The 16,098-nt window shown below is 36.9% G+C and overlaps 2 protein-coding genes across 2 annotated transcripts in view; one reads left to right on the top strand and one right to left on the bottom strand.

The window, feature by feature from the left end:
- ALDH1L2 (aldehyde dehydrogenase 1 family member L2) overlaps positions 1-11,438 on the top strand; it is a 32,942-nt gene extending 21,504 nt beyond the window's left edge. The window contains exons 12-24 of the mRNA XM_052667327.1: positions 325-444; positions 1,596-1,723; positions 2,724-2,874; positions 3,579-3,649; positions 3,784-3,889; positions 4,248-4,335; positions 5,319-5,412; positions 5,664-5,760; positions 6,522-6,620; positions 7,302-7,467; positions 8,637-8,742; positions 9,824-10,023; positions 10,711-11,438. Coding sequence (XP_052523287.1) covers positions 325-444; positions 1,596-1,723; positions 2,724-2,874; positions 3,579-3,649; positions 3,784-3,889; positions 4,248-4,335; positions 5,319-5,412; positions 5,664-5,760; positions 6,522-6,620; positions 7,302-7,467; positions 8,637-8,742; positions 9,824-10,023; positions 10,711-10,766 — 1,482 coding nt within the window. The 3' untranslated portion in view covers positions 10,767-11,438. The remainder of the gene's footprint in view (positions 1-324; positions 445-1,595; positions 1,724-2,723; positions 2,875-3,578; positions 3,650-3,783; positions 3,890-4,247; positions 4,336-5,318; positions 5,413-5,663; positions 5,761-6,521; positions 6,621-7,301; positions 7,468-8,636; positions 8,743-9,823; positions 10,024-10,710) is intronic.
- Positions 11,439-13,009: 1,571 nt separating this feature from the next.
- On the bottom strand, positions 13,010-16,061 carry NOPCHAP1 (NOP protein chaperone 1). Its single transcript, XM_052667329.1, has 4 exons — positions 15,938-16,061; positions 15,648-15,734; positions 14,978-15,114; positions 13,010-13,230 (listed from the first exon to the last, which is right to left on the bottom strand). Exons 1-4 carry the CDS (start codon positions 16,005-16,007, stop codon positions 13,048-13,050), a joined length of 477 nt encoding a protein of 158 aa, XP_052523289.1. The 5' UTR covers positions 16,008-16,061; the 3' UTR covers positions 13,010-13,047.
- Positions 16,062-16,098: the final 37 nt, after the last annotated feature.

The raw sequence follows: 16,098 nt of genomic DNA, 5'->3' as shown, positions 1-16,098 counted from the left end.
AGAAGTTAAGCATGTGTTTCAGTTCCACTGGGACTAGCCTTAACCAGGATTTAGTATTTATTTAACCATAGAGATCCAGTGATTAAAAAATACAGAAATCAGCTTAACTGTCTCGGAGTGTGGGCAGTGGTGTTAATGGATAATGTTACTTGCATTTAATTTTGCCTTTCTGGGCATTCCTAACAGCCATATATACATCCTAAAATTCAGCTTAATGTTGACTACCCATATATATACATGTATACATATCAAAACCCTGATAAGCTGCATTAAAACCTTAATTGTTAAAAAGGTAAATTAACTTCTTATTTATTTTGCTCCTAGGTTTCAAAAAATGTGAACAATATGACTGTGAATATGCCATACCAGTGTTTCATTAATGGTCAATTTGTCAATGCTGATGATGGAAAAACATACGATACCATAAATCCAACAGATGGATCAGTAAGTAATTTTTAAATACAATCACAGAGTCACAGAATTGTAAGGGTTAGAGGGGATCTCTGGAGATCATCTAATCCAGCACTAAATTTCGGTGTATTTCGAGTACTTTGCCTACTAAAAAATCTGAAGCACCAAATATCACCATGTTCAAAATCATACATTAAACAACTTCCCAAAGTAATTTTAAATTTAAATTTAGTTCTCAATTTATATATTCTACATTTTTTGCATTTCTGTCAAGTTGTGCTTTAAAAATAACCCAATTCTACTTCAGCTAGCATCTTAATCTCCATACAGCTGTGTGTTTTACCTTGTTTTCATTCCTGTTTATCTTCACAACAAAAATTGCTAATGTTTAGTTGCTAAAGAGGTATTTCTTTTACAATATTGTATATATTTTCTGTCAGTCATTAACTTCAGCTTTTAATTTACTACAAATCTGTCTTAGGGTAAAAGTGACTTTAAAATATCTCATTAAATTCCCAGTTAGAAAAATGACTTTTGAACAGGAAAATACAGTTCCACTTTTTCCTCTCAAAAGCACTAAATCTTGGTTGAGCAACTCAGAATTATTAATATAAGTCATTCTGATGCCCATATATTATTTCTGGAGTAACTGAATTCTACTAAAATCAATAGCACAAATTTCACTGTCATCAGAAGCCAGAAAGTGGCACTTCTCTGTACCTCATTCTGGAATGGAATAAAAGTCATAGCAATTCTGTTTTAGGGTTTACATTGTATGTTGGTATAGAACACAATCGTCATAAAATACTACATATAAGTCATGGTAACAGAAACTCAGCTTCTTAGAAATGAAATGTTCAGGACTCGTTTTACCACATTTGGATATAAGACCATAGACCTTCAAGACCTGTAATACCTGCTGATCTTACATATAGAAAGAAAAGGTGACTTCCAGTGGGATGATGTGCCTTGCTGTGAGAAAGGAGTTCCTACATTGTCTTCCAAGTTCTGCCTCCATCAGCTGTGTCTCAACTTCTTGCAGCATGTCTCACCCATTGCAGCTGATTGGCTCAATGATATTATTTGCTATGTTATTATATCAATGATCTGCTTATACCCAGTTAAGAGTAACACTCTGCATCCAGCCATTCTGTCTGAGCTGAGGCATTTCTACCTGGTGACAGGTGATTGCCAGTGTATCTTCTGCTTCTGTGGCTGACGTTGACAGAGCAGTGGCAGCAGCAAAAGAGGCATTTGAAAATGGCGAATGGGGAAGAATGAATGCAAGGGAAAGAGGGCGACTCATGTACAAGTATGTAAAGAGCAGCATGTGTGGGTTTGGTTTGGTTTTGTTTTTAAATCATATTGTTTAGCTCCTCTGAAGATCTGTTACATATTTTCTGAATATGTTGGATATTCATACTCCAGTGTCCACCTTATTCAAATAAGGGCCATTTTTCCTCTGGCCTCTGTTCAGACTAGACCTTTTGAGTGCCAAAATGGAGAAGTTTGTACTGTTAAACACCTACCTCTGCTACTTTGTCTTAAGGAGTCATTAATAGAGGATATTAGGCATGCACTAAGTGGAACTTTCTCCTTTGTACTTGACATGCCATATTTATCCTTTTGTACACTAATGCTGATGCCCTAGCCATTAACTGCTGGATGCAGTTAAAACAGGTACTGAAGAGCATTTTTCCACATTTCTACAAATTTTTTTAATTAGCAGAATTGATGTAGTAGAAAAAATAGTTTCCAAATCCAGTTTTAAATACTCTTTATGGAATCTAAAATGCACCTAACTAACCTCTTAAAATCACACGAGAGCATTGATTATACATTTGAGTAACAAAACACAGACAGAAGCTTAAGAAAAACCTTGATGCATGTTTTGTTTCTACATAAGAGACTTAAGACACGGTTGTAAAAATCCGTTCATGCAAACATGCCTTTCTGCTGAGCAGGGGGCAGCAATGAGACACTCCTGTAGTTACTGTTAACAATTTTTATCACAAACACTTTGACAGTCTGTTATCTCACTGATGTGCTTGACAAACCTAACAGACAGAGAACTTGAGGCCTAAAAAGAGACTAGCCCAGATTCTTAAACATGCTGAAGCATATAAAATTCAATCTGCACTATGTTAGGATCTGTGTCTTTGAACGTCAGTATGCCTTTGAAGCATCTAACACTATATCAGTATTCCATGCTATTTTAGCTACAGGTCTTTGCCATACAAAACACAATTTTACAATCTCAATGGTTAGAGTTCACTTCTCTTTGACATGCATTTGTAATGGTTTGATTACAGGCTTGCAGACCTAATGGAAGAACATCAAGAAGAATTAGCAACTATAGAGTCTATTGATTCAGGAGCTGTCTACACTTTAGCTTTGAAGACCCACATTGGAATGTCTGTACAAACTTTCAGATACTTTGCTGGATGGTGTGACAAAATTCAGGCAAGTGAAAGTGTAAAGAAAGCAATTGATGGTGATGTTTCTTTACACATTTCTTTTTTTTTTTTGCTGATACAGTGTCAAAAAATAGTATTGACAAAATCAACCAAAAAATTCAAAAAATAAACTAAAATTAGAATTTTACCTAAAGTGAGTCTTCCAGACAATACAAAAAGCACAGTCTACTTTCAATTTGAGAATAAGAGTCTGACTCCAAATACCTAATAAATTAATTGAGATGTCGTTGGGTAGGTATGCTTAGTCAGTTCTTGAATATTCCTGGAGCAGAATCACTGTGTTACAGTCATGCTATATATTATGTTCTGAGCAAGGCTGGCGTGCTTGTTTGGTACCACAGCAAGTGGCACAAGTTCAACAACATGTCCTGAAGTATCTTTAAGGTGCACAACCAAGAATATCATTCAGCTTTCTTTCCTCTGTTCATTCCTCACCCTATGCTCTTCCATAGTTTTATTATCTATGCTTTTATGTCACCCAGCTGAAAATGGGGAGGTGGTTACTGGACTCTTAGCAGGAAATGTTATAGTGTAAACATCTCCCTCTTTCCATGATGCATAAATTGAATAAATGCTTCTGGTTTTAAAGACTATTCTGTGGCTTTCTAAAATATACTTAAATGGCAATTGTATCTGTACAAAAAATAAATGGTTAAATGGTACCAGTATTAATCTGTCTTTTTTTTTCAGGGTGCTACAATTCCAATTAACCAGGCCCGGCCAAACCATAATCTAACATTCACCAAGAAAGAGCCAATAGGGTAATTATCTTTTTTTTTTCCTTCTTAGTGACAGCCTGGGCATATAGAAAAATCATTATAAGGCTGCATTCAAAACTACAATTTTTGCCTGATTTTCTGGTTTGTTTGTTTGTTTGTTTGTTTTGAATCTTAAGTGTCTGTGCCATTGTTATCCCTTGGAATTACCCACTGATGATGCTTGCATGGAAGAGTGCAGCATGCTTGGCTGCAGGCAACACACTGGTTCTCAAGACAGCTCAGGTAAGAAGTAAAAGGAATGCTCAAGTGGCTCTGGCCCTCCAGTATTTTGTTCAGACAGAACAGTTCATACATCTAGCAGATTTCATCCATAGCTTGACCTGTTCATATATTTTAAAGTGGAGGTATAATTATATAAATTACTGTGCTCATGCCAGGTACTGATTATTTTAAATTCTGCTCTAATGGTACTTTCATTTTCAAGAATGAATTATTTTCTGCAAGAAAATGCCATTTTTGATTTGTCAGTACTGTGAGGAAGAAGACGCATATTGTATCAAAGTGAAGAACTATTGAGTGTAAGAGTAATTACTATGCATTTCATTAAAACAGGAGACCTAACCTAAGTGTTTCTACTTAGGTTACACCTCTGACTGCCTTGAAGTTTGCAGAACTCTCAGCTAAAGCTGGATTTCCTAAGGGTGTTATAAATATACTGCCTGGTTCAGGTAAATCTTTAACAAATCTTTAACACTTCTTTATAGAAAGGGTTGTTAAGCACTGGAATAGGCTCCCAGGGAGATGGTTGAGTCACCATCCCTGGATGTGTTTAAAAACTGTTTGCATATGGTGCTGAGGGACGTGATTTAGCGGAGAGCTGTTAGAGTTAGAGTAGTATGGTTAGGTTGTGGTTGGACTCAATGATCTTTAAGGTCTTTTCTAACCTGAGTGATTCTGTAGTGCTATGAAATCATTTTTCTATGAAGAACAGGTCATACTAAAGCTGATGTACTATTATTTTACCTTCGAAGACCTGTTACATAAGTTCATTATTTTTGTTGATAGTAGTCTTGCATCCATGACATGCAGCAATTTGACATATTTTCCTGAACAGAATTGGAAATTTCTGTATGTCACATGACTCTACCTCATGGTAAGAGCTGTCAGCCCTCACCTTTTCCAAGCTCATACAAACAGCATGAAAACTCTGAAAAAGAGAATGCGTTACAGAGAAACAAATTGCACTTGCCTATAAGACTTCATTTTTTTCTCCTAATTTTATAATCACTTGGAAGTATTTAAATGTGACTGTGAGGCCTAGAGCAAGCTATCAGATATTTCGTGGTCACTATAAACTAGCTGTTCTTCATACCACATAACCTTAGGTCATCATTTTCATCTTTCCCCTGAAAAAGTGAGATGACAGAGCAACTGTATGGAGCAGACTCTGTTACAAATTATACTATTGCACCTGAAGTGGAATATTAGGAAAAAAAATCTTGACAAGAGAAAGATGGGAGAATTTGGACCCATCAATGTGATTTAAGTTAACTAATATGAGATTTTTGTAGTCCTATGAATAAAGCTGTAAATATCAACCAGAATGTAATATTTTATTGGGTTTCCATAGGTCTCTCTGTATACAGTGCTGTTGCTGGGGTAGTAAAAATCATATTTGTACTGTCCAGTTAAGGTGTTTTCCTCATCCCAGGTGGCTTAGTGGGACAGCACTTATCTAAACATCCAGATGTTCGCAAAGTTGGCTTCACTGGATCCACACCAACTGGTAAAGAGATCATGAAGAGGTACTTTTAGCATAAGATTCATGAATAAATGCTGCTTAATCCAGTTCTTAAGCACCTTATTAGCAATATCTTTCATGTAGCCATAGTAGAAAAGCATACCTACATATGCTTGTTTACATTTATCTCAAATTCTGCTAAGTCACTGTTGAAAAGTAGAGGCTTATACTGTACATTTTCACTAGATATGATTGAAAGGAAATGAATTGAGCTGTTTAAAAGGTTTTTTGTTCTTTTTTTCTTTTTTTTTCCAGTGCAGCCACTAATCTGAAGAAGGTTTCTCTTGAACTTGGCGGTAAATCACCACTGATCATATTCAATGACTGTGAACTTGACAAAGCTGTAAAAATGGTAACTAGTTTGAAGTAAAATATATTTGAAGCCTTGATGTTACATGCTCACAGTATTGCAGTACTCTTCTGGACTTGTCAAAAACTGCAGCAGGAAGCCCTTGCATGAAGATTCATGAAATCTGTTAGAAAACAGACTCATTTTCTGTAGGATATTTCTTTGTGTCGGCATAATTAACTTATTTGTGCAGCACCAAAAAGATAGGGATACATTAGAGAATATGACAAGGAAGAATTTACATCAGCCAAGTTAACATATTAGAAGTGATTTCTGTCAAAATCTATTAGCCAAGAAAAACAAGCTTTAAAAAGAAAAGCCTGAAAATGAGCTAAAATATACTGTATACTCCCTGTTGTCATACAGTGCCTATTAATTCACCATCAATCACATAATCCACCTTCCCAACTAGCCATAAGGTGTTTAAGTACATGACTAAAGTGTGAAAATTAGAAATATGGTAGATTTAAGCTTATTTCCTGCTCAGGTGATCAAAATGACAGCAGAAACAGTTCACTCACTAAGAAGCAAATAAAGATCTCCCACACTGTGCTTACAAGAAGTGCTAATTCCATTAGTTCTCTGAACCAACAAAAGCAGAGGGAAAGCTTCCCATATTTTTTTGAACTTTTGTTGGCAGGACAAGAGTCTGAATGTCTTCACTCATGTATGGAAAGTGAAAGCTGAAACTTTGCAGTCAGCAAATGAAACAGAAGGATGCCTATGAAAATATAAATATAAATGTTTTTTATTTCCCCAATCAGGGTATGGGAGCAGTATATTTCAACAAAGGAGAAAACTGCATTGCTGCTGGCAGGCTGTTTGTGGAGGAGTCAATACATGACGAATTTGTTAGAAAAGTGGTAAGATAGTTGAAAACTAAAGTTTAAGCAGACATTACTATGGCACAAAGCTGCTATGACAAGTGCTTTTCTTTTTATTTTTGTTATTGCTTACCATAGACTGTTCTACTTGTGAATGTCCTACAATGTCTAAAGAAAGACACTGAAGGCAAATATTTTCATCAATAATGCAGATAAGTGACATTGAAGTAGATAATGCTTCTTCAGTGATACTTCATATTGCACTAGGAAAGTAAAATGAAAACAATGACTTGAACTTCAGTCACTGTGACTGAAGACTGCTATGAAATTTTGAAAAGGCATATTGGAAGAGTAGCTGGTCATAAAAATCCAATAGTTACCTCAGTGAGCTGCTGGACAATTCACATATCTAGCTTAGCCCAGGAAATTATTGTGGTAACTCACTTACTCCTGGTAAAAGCTAACATTTCACCTGCTTTCATAATAGCATAAGAGAATTATTACATGCAAACTGCATCAAAAACTTTAAGGAGTAACCGGAACTTACCAAACAAGACCATATAAACAGCCTCATTTTAGAAGGGGAAGAGCATTCACCTTCTAAGATTGTATCCCTTTTTTGAGCCAAGCTTCGCAACACTAGTAACAAAGCATGCTGAATCACTGGTCATTTTAACAACTACTTGTTATGTAACTTCGTTTTGCTTGGGTAACCCATAGGTGGAAGAAATAAAAAAGATGAAAATCGGTGACCCACTTGATAGATCAACAGATCATGGCCCACAGAATCACAAAGCCCATCTGGAAAAGCTGCTCAACTATTGTGAAACTGGAGTGAAGGAAGGAGCCACTCTAGTGTATGGAGGAAGACAAGTATGTAGACCAGGTAAGATGCTGGTCAAAGGTGTTAGGAGTTAGAAAACAGCAACATCATGGAAAGAGTACAAGGCAAACCCAAGAAAACACCTGAGGACAGAGTATTCAAGTCACATATTAAAAAATGCTGTGCAACTGAAATATAATATATCAAAATGAGTCAAGATTCCCATCTGTAGCACTATCTTGCACTCATTTACTTGTACTGTTTATGAGGCATGGAGGCCTTTTTGCAACAACCTTGAATTGTCAAGAGCTGTAACTGTAATCATCCACTTTGATGAGTAGAATACTTAAGCTGTGTGGAAAGAGTCTGCATTAGATATTATTATCAAAAGCCTGTTTTGTTATATGAAGACTTTGTTATATGAAGAGTTTAACAGGAAGGCATAAAAGCAACATTTTGTCATGATGATCAGTCCTTTATTAGTAATGGAGAAGAAACATTTGCATGAGAATTTTAAAACATATGACTGCATCCACAAAGAAAATGAAAATGCAGATTTGTAGCTGTAAGAAGTCAGTGTAACAAAATAGGAAGGAAAAGGTGATTATACAAAACACTGGAAGCTGGCTTTATCCACTCTCACTGAAATGTACTCACTCTTGTAGATGGAGATACCCAAAATCACTTATATCTAACACTGTAACAGTTCTTGATTGACAACAATGTGAACTAGTTTATAGACGGGTCTTTTATACTGCTTAGAAAGGAACAGTAGTTAAAAGGTGAGCTTTTGTTTCAGATAAACCTCAATAAACCATAGGCAAAGTTGCTGCCCGTTGCATATTTTTTTCTTGTTTTTGGAAGATACGGATATGTATGGCTATCTTCTTGTCAGGTAACAAGAGAAGCAGTGGTCTCTCTGACATTCTGTAATGCTGCCTTCCTGCTACCAGAATGCAGGATCTGTCCCTGAGGAGCAGCCTGGCCTTGTGCATGCAGGCCTTCTCTGAACATGACCCACATGTTAACTGCTCTCATCAAGAAAGGCCATTCTTTTAGCCTTCTTTCTGCTGTTATACATATGCATCAACATTCACTATTTATTCTTATTGATCTTGGTATTTTCTGTTTCAAGCCTCAATGTATCTGTGACATTAAGTACAGATAGCCTGGACAATACAAACAACAAAGCATTTTGTCTTCACTTAGATGCTGTTTTATCCTTTATTTAGGTTTCTTCATGGAACCCACTGTATTCACAGATGTTGAAGACCATATGTACATTGCCCAGGAAGAATCCTTTGGTCCAGTGATGGTCATTTCCAAATTTAAAAATGGGTACATTCTTCTTATTTTCACCGTGTGTTAAAATACATTGAATGGTTCTTTTAATCTTCTAAGATCTAGCTGAAACTCAGGTTCTCTTTCTGCTAAATTCAGAGGTTTTCTAGTATGAGTGTCCTTCTCCATGTCAGTATAGAATAAATGCTGTTACAAGTGTGCAAGGGAGTAGGAGGGAGCACCAAGCACCATTTCTTAAATAAGACTCAATTTTCAATGAAAGATTTTTACTCAAATTGATACAAACGCAGAGGTTGGATCAAATTGCTAAAGGTGCATTTTTTTCCAGTGGACAAAAAGGACCTCATAGTGTGTATGCATTGTCTAAGGCTGGCACATTGCTCCTGTAAATGAAAATGCCCCTGTATATTTTGTGGAGTGCCAGTTTTAGTAGCTTTCATTTTACATCATAGGAATTATTTTACAAGCAGATAATATAACAGCCTTATGTAGAAATTTCATACAGCTGTTTCCACCAGGTTTCTTTTTTCTGCAGCATGAAAGTGAAGTTGGGAACTGGCCACACAGATACCCCTTTACATCTACAAATTATGTGTGGAGATTCGGGATTGTAATAAGTTTTTGAAGCTTTAACATATGGATTTTTAAAATTAATTGAGATTGGATAGAAATAGCAATTTGAACATTGCTTGAAAAGACTGCTTGAAATGGACAGCTGAGGTCCAGCATTTACTCCATTAACTGACAGACTTTAGCAAACTGACTCATGACGTGCTGCCAAGTTCTGCTTTACAAGTCATTGTATTCTTCTGATCCCTGAGATGTACAGTGTAGTTGAGTGAAGATAAGTGTGCATAATGCAGCTTTCTTTTGACATTTCCTAGTGTAGATCTTAAACACCGAAATGCAAACACATGCTTTACAAGCTTGAAGCAAGTGTATGAATTTCCATAACTGAGACAGACTGACACAGAGAGTAGTCCTTACCAAGCTGTGTCTTTGTAACAGCTAAGAGAAGGAGCATGGCAAAAGATGTTTCTATCAAACTGAGGATCAAAGCTTGCTAGCACATACTTGTTTTACCTCCTAGCAATTAAATCAATCTTTTCTCCTCCAGGGATATCGACGGAGTGCTGCAACGGGCAAACACCACAGAATATGGTTTGGCCTCCGGAGTTTTCACAAAGGACATAAGCAAAGCTCTCTATATCAGTGAAAAGCTGGAAGCTGGAACAGTTTTTATCAATACGTACAACAAAACTGATGTGGCAGCACCATTTGGTGGATTTAAACAGTCTGGGTTTGGAAAAGATTTAGGTAAGTTGTTCTCTCCCCTCATTTCTCATCTGACAATCCAAGTCAATGAAAAAATAGCATTACCTGAAATCTACAGATGTATTTCCTGCATCTCCCACATTCCTCCAGCTAAGTGATCTAATTCTTCTCCTGTCCTTACAAGTCCCACTTCAGTATCTCCAGTATTGTTCATTTTATTACAAGACTGGACAGATCAAGCCTCATGGCAAAGAGTAATACAACAAATTTTTGCCCTTGGAATCCCTAGCAAGTATTAGCCCTCCTTTTTTTTCCCCCCTCATCAACATTATTAATAGGGAAAAAATCCCTATGTAATGTAATTTTGTAATGTAATTTTTTTTTAACCCGGACACTTAACATAGGCAAACCAATTCTTAAATTCAGCTCCAAGCTCCTCCACACAAGTTGCCACCCTAGAGATTGCTGCTGCTTCAGTACTCCCCTCAGGTGGCAGCTTGTTAAAATTCAGCTGCATTTTCTTTCCATACTTGTTGGGTTTGGCCTCTTCTTGTTAAACCAGTCCTGTAAATCTTAAAGGGAGAGTAAATGCATTAGTTTCTCATCGTGTCTCAAGGACTCAAATGTTGGCTAAAACATTACGAATTTATTTTAATGATACAGTTACCTTCCCTGACAGCTTTCTCTCCTTTAGCCATTATTCTAACTGGTTAATATTTGCTTGTACAGGTGAAGAAGCTCTTCATGAATATCTTAGAACGAAGGCTGTCACTGTGGAATATTAACAGCCTCACTTGGAAAGTAAACTTTTGGCAGTTCTAATCTTAAAGGCTCCACTTAATACCATGCCTGGGATATGCCATCTGCAGTGCTGCAACTAAAAAACAAATACACTCATTCCATAGATAATTTCTTTAAATCAGGTCCAAATTTTAGTCTCACAGAAAGACAGAAGCATTTGGGAATTAGCCTGACACCATATAAATGATCCAGCAACAGTAGCAGTAATTAGCACAAGCCAAAAATAAAAAAGTAGTTTGGCTTATTTTTAAAAAAATACAGCTGAATAGAAAGTTCTCACATGCCTACTTCTTATTTGTGTGATCACATTTACAAGAACATTTTAAACTTAGTTCTTAGGTTTCTTCTAAAATTGAACTAAAATATGCATATTATATCATTTTTGCTATTAACTGGTTCAGATTTTACAGTAGCAACTTAACATTCTGCTCTGGTGATTCGTCAGCAGTACAGAAAACCTTTGTGCCATAAGAAGTACATCAATGCAAGGAAGTGCACTTACTATGATCTTTGTATAGTACATACAGAGTTCAACATCCATGTTAACTATGCATACCAAGCTAAAGTTACTGAAAATATTTTCTATCTTTTTGTTGAAATGGAACATGTGATCAGCCTGCAATCTCAAAAATGGCTACATTAAAAGATTAAAATCACTTGGTGCAAACGGACTCTTATCAGTTCTATATGGCATGACTATTACTTTGTACTTCAAATGTCTTTCCTTCTTAAATCTATGCGAAAATCTCTTGTAAAATGACTGAGTTAAGACTTTGGCTTTCAAATTTTCTTCAGTTTGAAGTTTTCCATACAGATCAAGACCTTACCCAACAAACAGACTGTACTTAATGCTGCTTGCTCTTCTTACATTGTTCCTCCACCTAAAACTTAATCTGATCTCTGGACTGCCATTAGAAAGAGCAGACCCACTTCCTGACTCCTATTCTTCCTCTTTCCTAAAATATTCTGGGACTTAATCAGCTGATTTCAATAAATTGTACCCCTCTTCCATTTTTAAGAAGCTATACTGAGAGGGAAAAAAAAAAAAGAATCCTTGTAATTTCTTATCACAAACACTATTGAAACAGGTCTTAAAAAGAAAACTTCAGAATTAAGTACTGGATTTGAAACAAGTTGTGTATGTAACTGCAGGTTTCAATTCATTATTTTTTAAGTTTAATATCTGAGCAAATACAATAAAGAAAATATGAATGATATAGCAAATAGAAAATAGTACTTCAAGAAACAACGTGTGATACACAGGAGCATCACAGAGACTTTTGAAACACGAAACGATCTGTAAAGTAAATACAGCAGCCCAAATCACTGTATTTCACCAATCTGAGGTAAGTACAAATGAGACATATTTTCACTGATTGTGGTTTCACGATTTCAAGCTAGCCTGAGGAGAGGCCAACTGAAAATAAACTTTTTGATTCTTCTGGTAGTGACAACTAAGAAAATGGAGAGCAGAAATGTGATAAAGCAGTAGATGAGTAGCGTGGCTTAGTGCATCTGTAACACCACAGAGGTGGACTTGACCTGAGTACCACAGGTATTTACCCAAACACTGCAGATAGGAGCTAGCTCAGGGAATAGCAGCAACCTACCCCTAACTCAGCGCAAGCCCAGAAGCTAAGTAATTCTTTGTTAAACTCTTTCAAGTCATGGCTTATTAAAATGTTATCCTTACATATGCTACCTCATCTTGAAACAGCCTCAGCTGTTGCTTTGGTATTCAGCAGTTACTGTGATGATGGCAACATACAAACAACTTCTAGTGTACTTTAAGGTAACATTTAATATTGAAGACATTGTACACTAACACTTTACAGGACATAATAAAGAACAGATTTTTCCTTGTCATTTCTTTCCTGCCCTCGAAGTCAAGCTTTATTCTAAGCCACTACAAAAATCTTTCTTCAACAAAACGAGAACAAGAATTTTCTCAACTAGCTCTGCAGTATGCCTTTCTGTTCAAACATTCCAGCTTGTAGCTGCTTTCTTAGTCTAACTTCACAAGAAAGCTTGGAATTTTCACGTTGTTTGATGAATAAGACATTAATTAATTCTTCAGAGATGTGGCTTGCTTCAGAGCCATGAGTGGATCCTGAATTCTCCACCAAGTAAACAATAGCATTTCACAGGATCCTGGGGAATCTCACATGGAGAAACAATGTCATTTAAAGGCTAAGTCTTCAAAGTAAGAAAACATGGTTTGCTTGAATACTTTTTTTTTTTTTTTAAAGTATAATAAAAATTGATTCACTCATTCACTTTGCTGTCCAAAATTTCTATTTTGCCCTTTTCTCCCTTTGGTTTAGGAAACTTAATGTTATCTATTGTCACTTCATCAGTTATACAGTCATCTTCAGATTCTGAGTCATCTTCTGAAGTTAGGTTCTCTTCATCTGTATCAGAATCACTCAGTTCAACTACAGCCACGTTCTGAAAGAAAAGATCTTAGTTAACACATGATACGTTTCTGTACTCTTCCATAATTTGATTAAAACACAAAGCAAACAAATCAGCTCTACTACTGTATGAAAACCACAGTCAGACTTTTGGGTTCTAATATGACTAAGGCAAATATCATAAACAGATTCCCAAGTATTTAAATTGTACCTTTTATCACCCAAAGCAAATACAAGGGCATTTTTATATCCTCATAAAAGAGAGAAAGGAAATAGATGAACTCAGTCAAAATCTAAAGTAATGAGCAGAAGGCATCCAATAAAGAACTTAAACCACTTAGAGTATGAAGACGTCACGTTATACGTATGTGTATATATATAAGTGCATACATTTATGAATGTTACTCATATCATCTGGTATTATTAATGCTGCTACAACTACTGCAAAGTAGTCTAAATCACACTTTGTGAATCAAAAGTGATCATATATTTTCTTAACTAGAGCTGTTATTTCTGAGGGTTGTTTTCCTCTCTGAAAACATCTGTCTTAAACTGCTGATCCTCACCTCAAAAACTTCCTGCATGCTGCAAGGCAAAATTTACACAAAAAATACACAAATGCGTATTTATACAAAATATTTATAATATAAAATATACAAAACACAAAAATAAACGTTACACAAATAAACGTATTCCATGATCTGCAAATAACACGATGCTATTATCTCCTGACTTGTTTATTGTAAAGCCAAGAACTGTCAGACACTACCACATGAAAAATCTTTTGAAAATCCAACTCGTTCCACATCAGCACGTTACAACAAACAATTTTTAGAATCCATTTTGTTTTGTGACAACTTATTGCACGTAGATTGAGTATAGTCTACAAGAAGGGGGAATGGTTTTAAACTGAGACAGGGGAGGTTTAGACTGGATATTAGGAGGAAGTTTTTCACACAGAGATTGGTGAGGCACTGGAACAGGCTGCCCAAGGAGGCTGTGGATGCCCCATCCCTGGAGGCATTCAAGGCCAGGCTGGATGTGGCTCTGGGCAGCCTGGTCTGCTGGTTGGCGACCCTGCACATAGCAGGGGGGCTGAAACTAGGTGATCATTGTGGTCCTTTTCAACCCAGGCCATTCTATGATTCTATGATCTAACCAGCATCCAAGCAGTTGCTCTGAGAGCTCGCAGACCAAACTATCTGGCTGCCCCATTTCTGCCTTATTTCTTGTGGTTTTGCAGACCAGAAGACACTTGTCTGGAACACACATATATCACATCGCTTTCAGAATGAAATTTTCCTACATGAGCACGTGGACTTATAATTTCAGCTAAAAGCAGAATGAAAATATTGCTGTGACTGTAAATATTAGCTGTAAAAGATCATAACACTAACAACATTTTTCAACCCAAAGCTCTTATTATATTAAAGCCTTCTATTATGCTTTACTAGGAACAACGTCCAATTTTGAAATCAAATCTCCTACATTTAAAATAGAATGAGCAACTTACTTTCAGTTCAGAGTTTACAATTCAAAGATAAAATACCTTATTCTGACCATAATCTACTTCATCCCTAGCCATTATATTCAGCAAGTATTAAAACCAAGCAGTAAATTTCAACCCCAAAAGGTTTTACTACTTTTATTATGAATTTGCAGGTCACAGAATAAAATGGCAAAGATCCCACCTTATTTATCAAGCTAGCTTAGTGTAAGATCAGAGGATTATTTTAATCATACCAAAATGCAGTTTGTAGAACCAAGAACGTGTTATTTACCATTTCTATAACTTTCTCAGTGGCGCTGTCGAGATGTTCAATATCAAACTGATGAGCTGGTGCTGTGACCATTTTTCTTTTTAGCTCATCATTTGCATGAGCCATCTGTGGTAAAAAGCTCTGTACTCTGTCCAAAACTGAAACAGAAATAATTACCACCTGTATATATATATACATACACACAGACACATTTATTTATAGTTTTATACCTCAGAAATCTGAGCATCTAAACAGATTCAATTTCAACTCTGATTCCCAATTGTCAACCACAGCAGCAAATATTTCACACTGAGAAATTACATCTGAGAGATACAAGAAGCTCAACAAAAAGCAGCAAGGCTGATTATACTGGAAACAAAAGTCCGAGCCTAAAGAGCGCCGGTCTATTTTCACGAAGAGAAAAATTCTCAAAGATCACATAATTTCTAAAGAATCTCAGTTTTTCATTACATGTAGAAACACACCAAAGAGAACGCTAGATGTCTATGCGTAATTTGTCTAAGAACCCAAAGCAAATAGAAATGGAATGAGTCTCCCCCTTTACCAAAGCAAACATTTGATGATTCACGGAAGCAAAAATACCTTAAAATTGTTCAAGCGTTAGATATTCAGCTATGTTAAATAAACTACTTAGTTGCTGCCACTGCTCTAGTAACAGCGTTACTCTTACCATTACTCCTTGGCACCCTTACAGTCTGTAAAGTCGTAGCCTTCTTGCGGCCAGGCTTTGAACTAATCAGTAACGTTTCTTCCAAACCTAGAAACAAACAGGTATTTACACATTTACCTGCACCAACCACAAACTCCACGTTTTTAACTGTGAGGCTTTCCTCCTGCTGCTCCTTCTCTACCCTTCTATGCCAGCCCTAAACAGATGAGGATTCATTTAACAAGCACTGCGACCTTCCCGCAGCTCTCGCTCCCGAAGGAGCCCCGCACACCGACCTCTCGGCCCCTCACCTCCGCGGCGCCCCGCGGCCAGCAGCTCTTGAGAGGCCGCCGGCTCCGCCGCCTGCCCGAGCCCCGCCATGCGCCCCGCAGGCCGGAAGTGGGGTTCTCCCTTCCCCGCCCACCGCGGCGCAGCTCCCCCTGCAGGTCGGGATGACCGCTTCCTCCGGGAG

Source organism: Tympanuchus pallidicinctus, unplaced genomic scaffold, assembly GCF_026119805.1.
Source record: "Tympanuchus pallidicinctus isolate F22 unplaced genomic scaffold, pur_lepc_1.0 scaffold8, whole genome shotgun sequence".
Classification (NCBI taxonomy): domain Eukaryota; kingdom Metazoa; phylum Chordata; class Aves; order Galliformes; family Phasianidae; genus Tympanuchus; species Tympanuchus pallidicinctus.
The sequence above is the reverse complement of the archived record's forward strand: the minus strand, read 5'-3'. Positions and strand labels throughout refer to the sequence as shown.

Bases quoted from the DNA above. Each gene is read 5' to 3' on its own strand.
- NOPCHAP1 (XM_052667329.1), bottom strand. From the start codon at position 16,007: ATGGCGGGGCTCGGGCAGGCGGCGGAGCCGGCGGCCTCTCAAGAGCTG. The intron at 15,735-15,937 runs GTGAGGGGCCGA...GTTTGTTTCTAG, and splicing joins GGCCGCGGGGCGCCGCGGAG to GTTTGGAAGAAACGTTACTG. The intron at 15,115-15,647 runs GTAAGAGTAACG...TTTCTGTTTCAG, and splicing joins AAGGGTGCCAAGGAGTAATG to TTTTGGACAGAGTACAGAGC.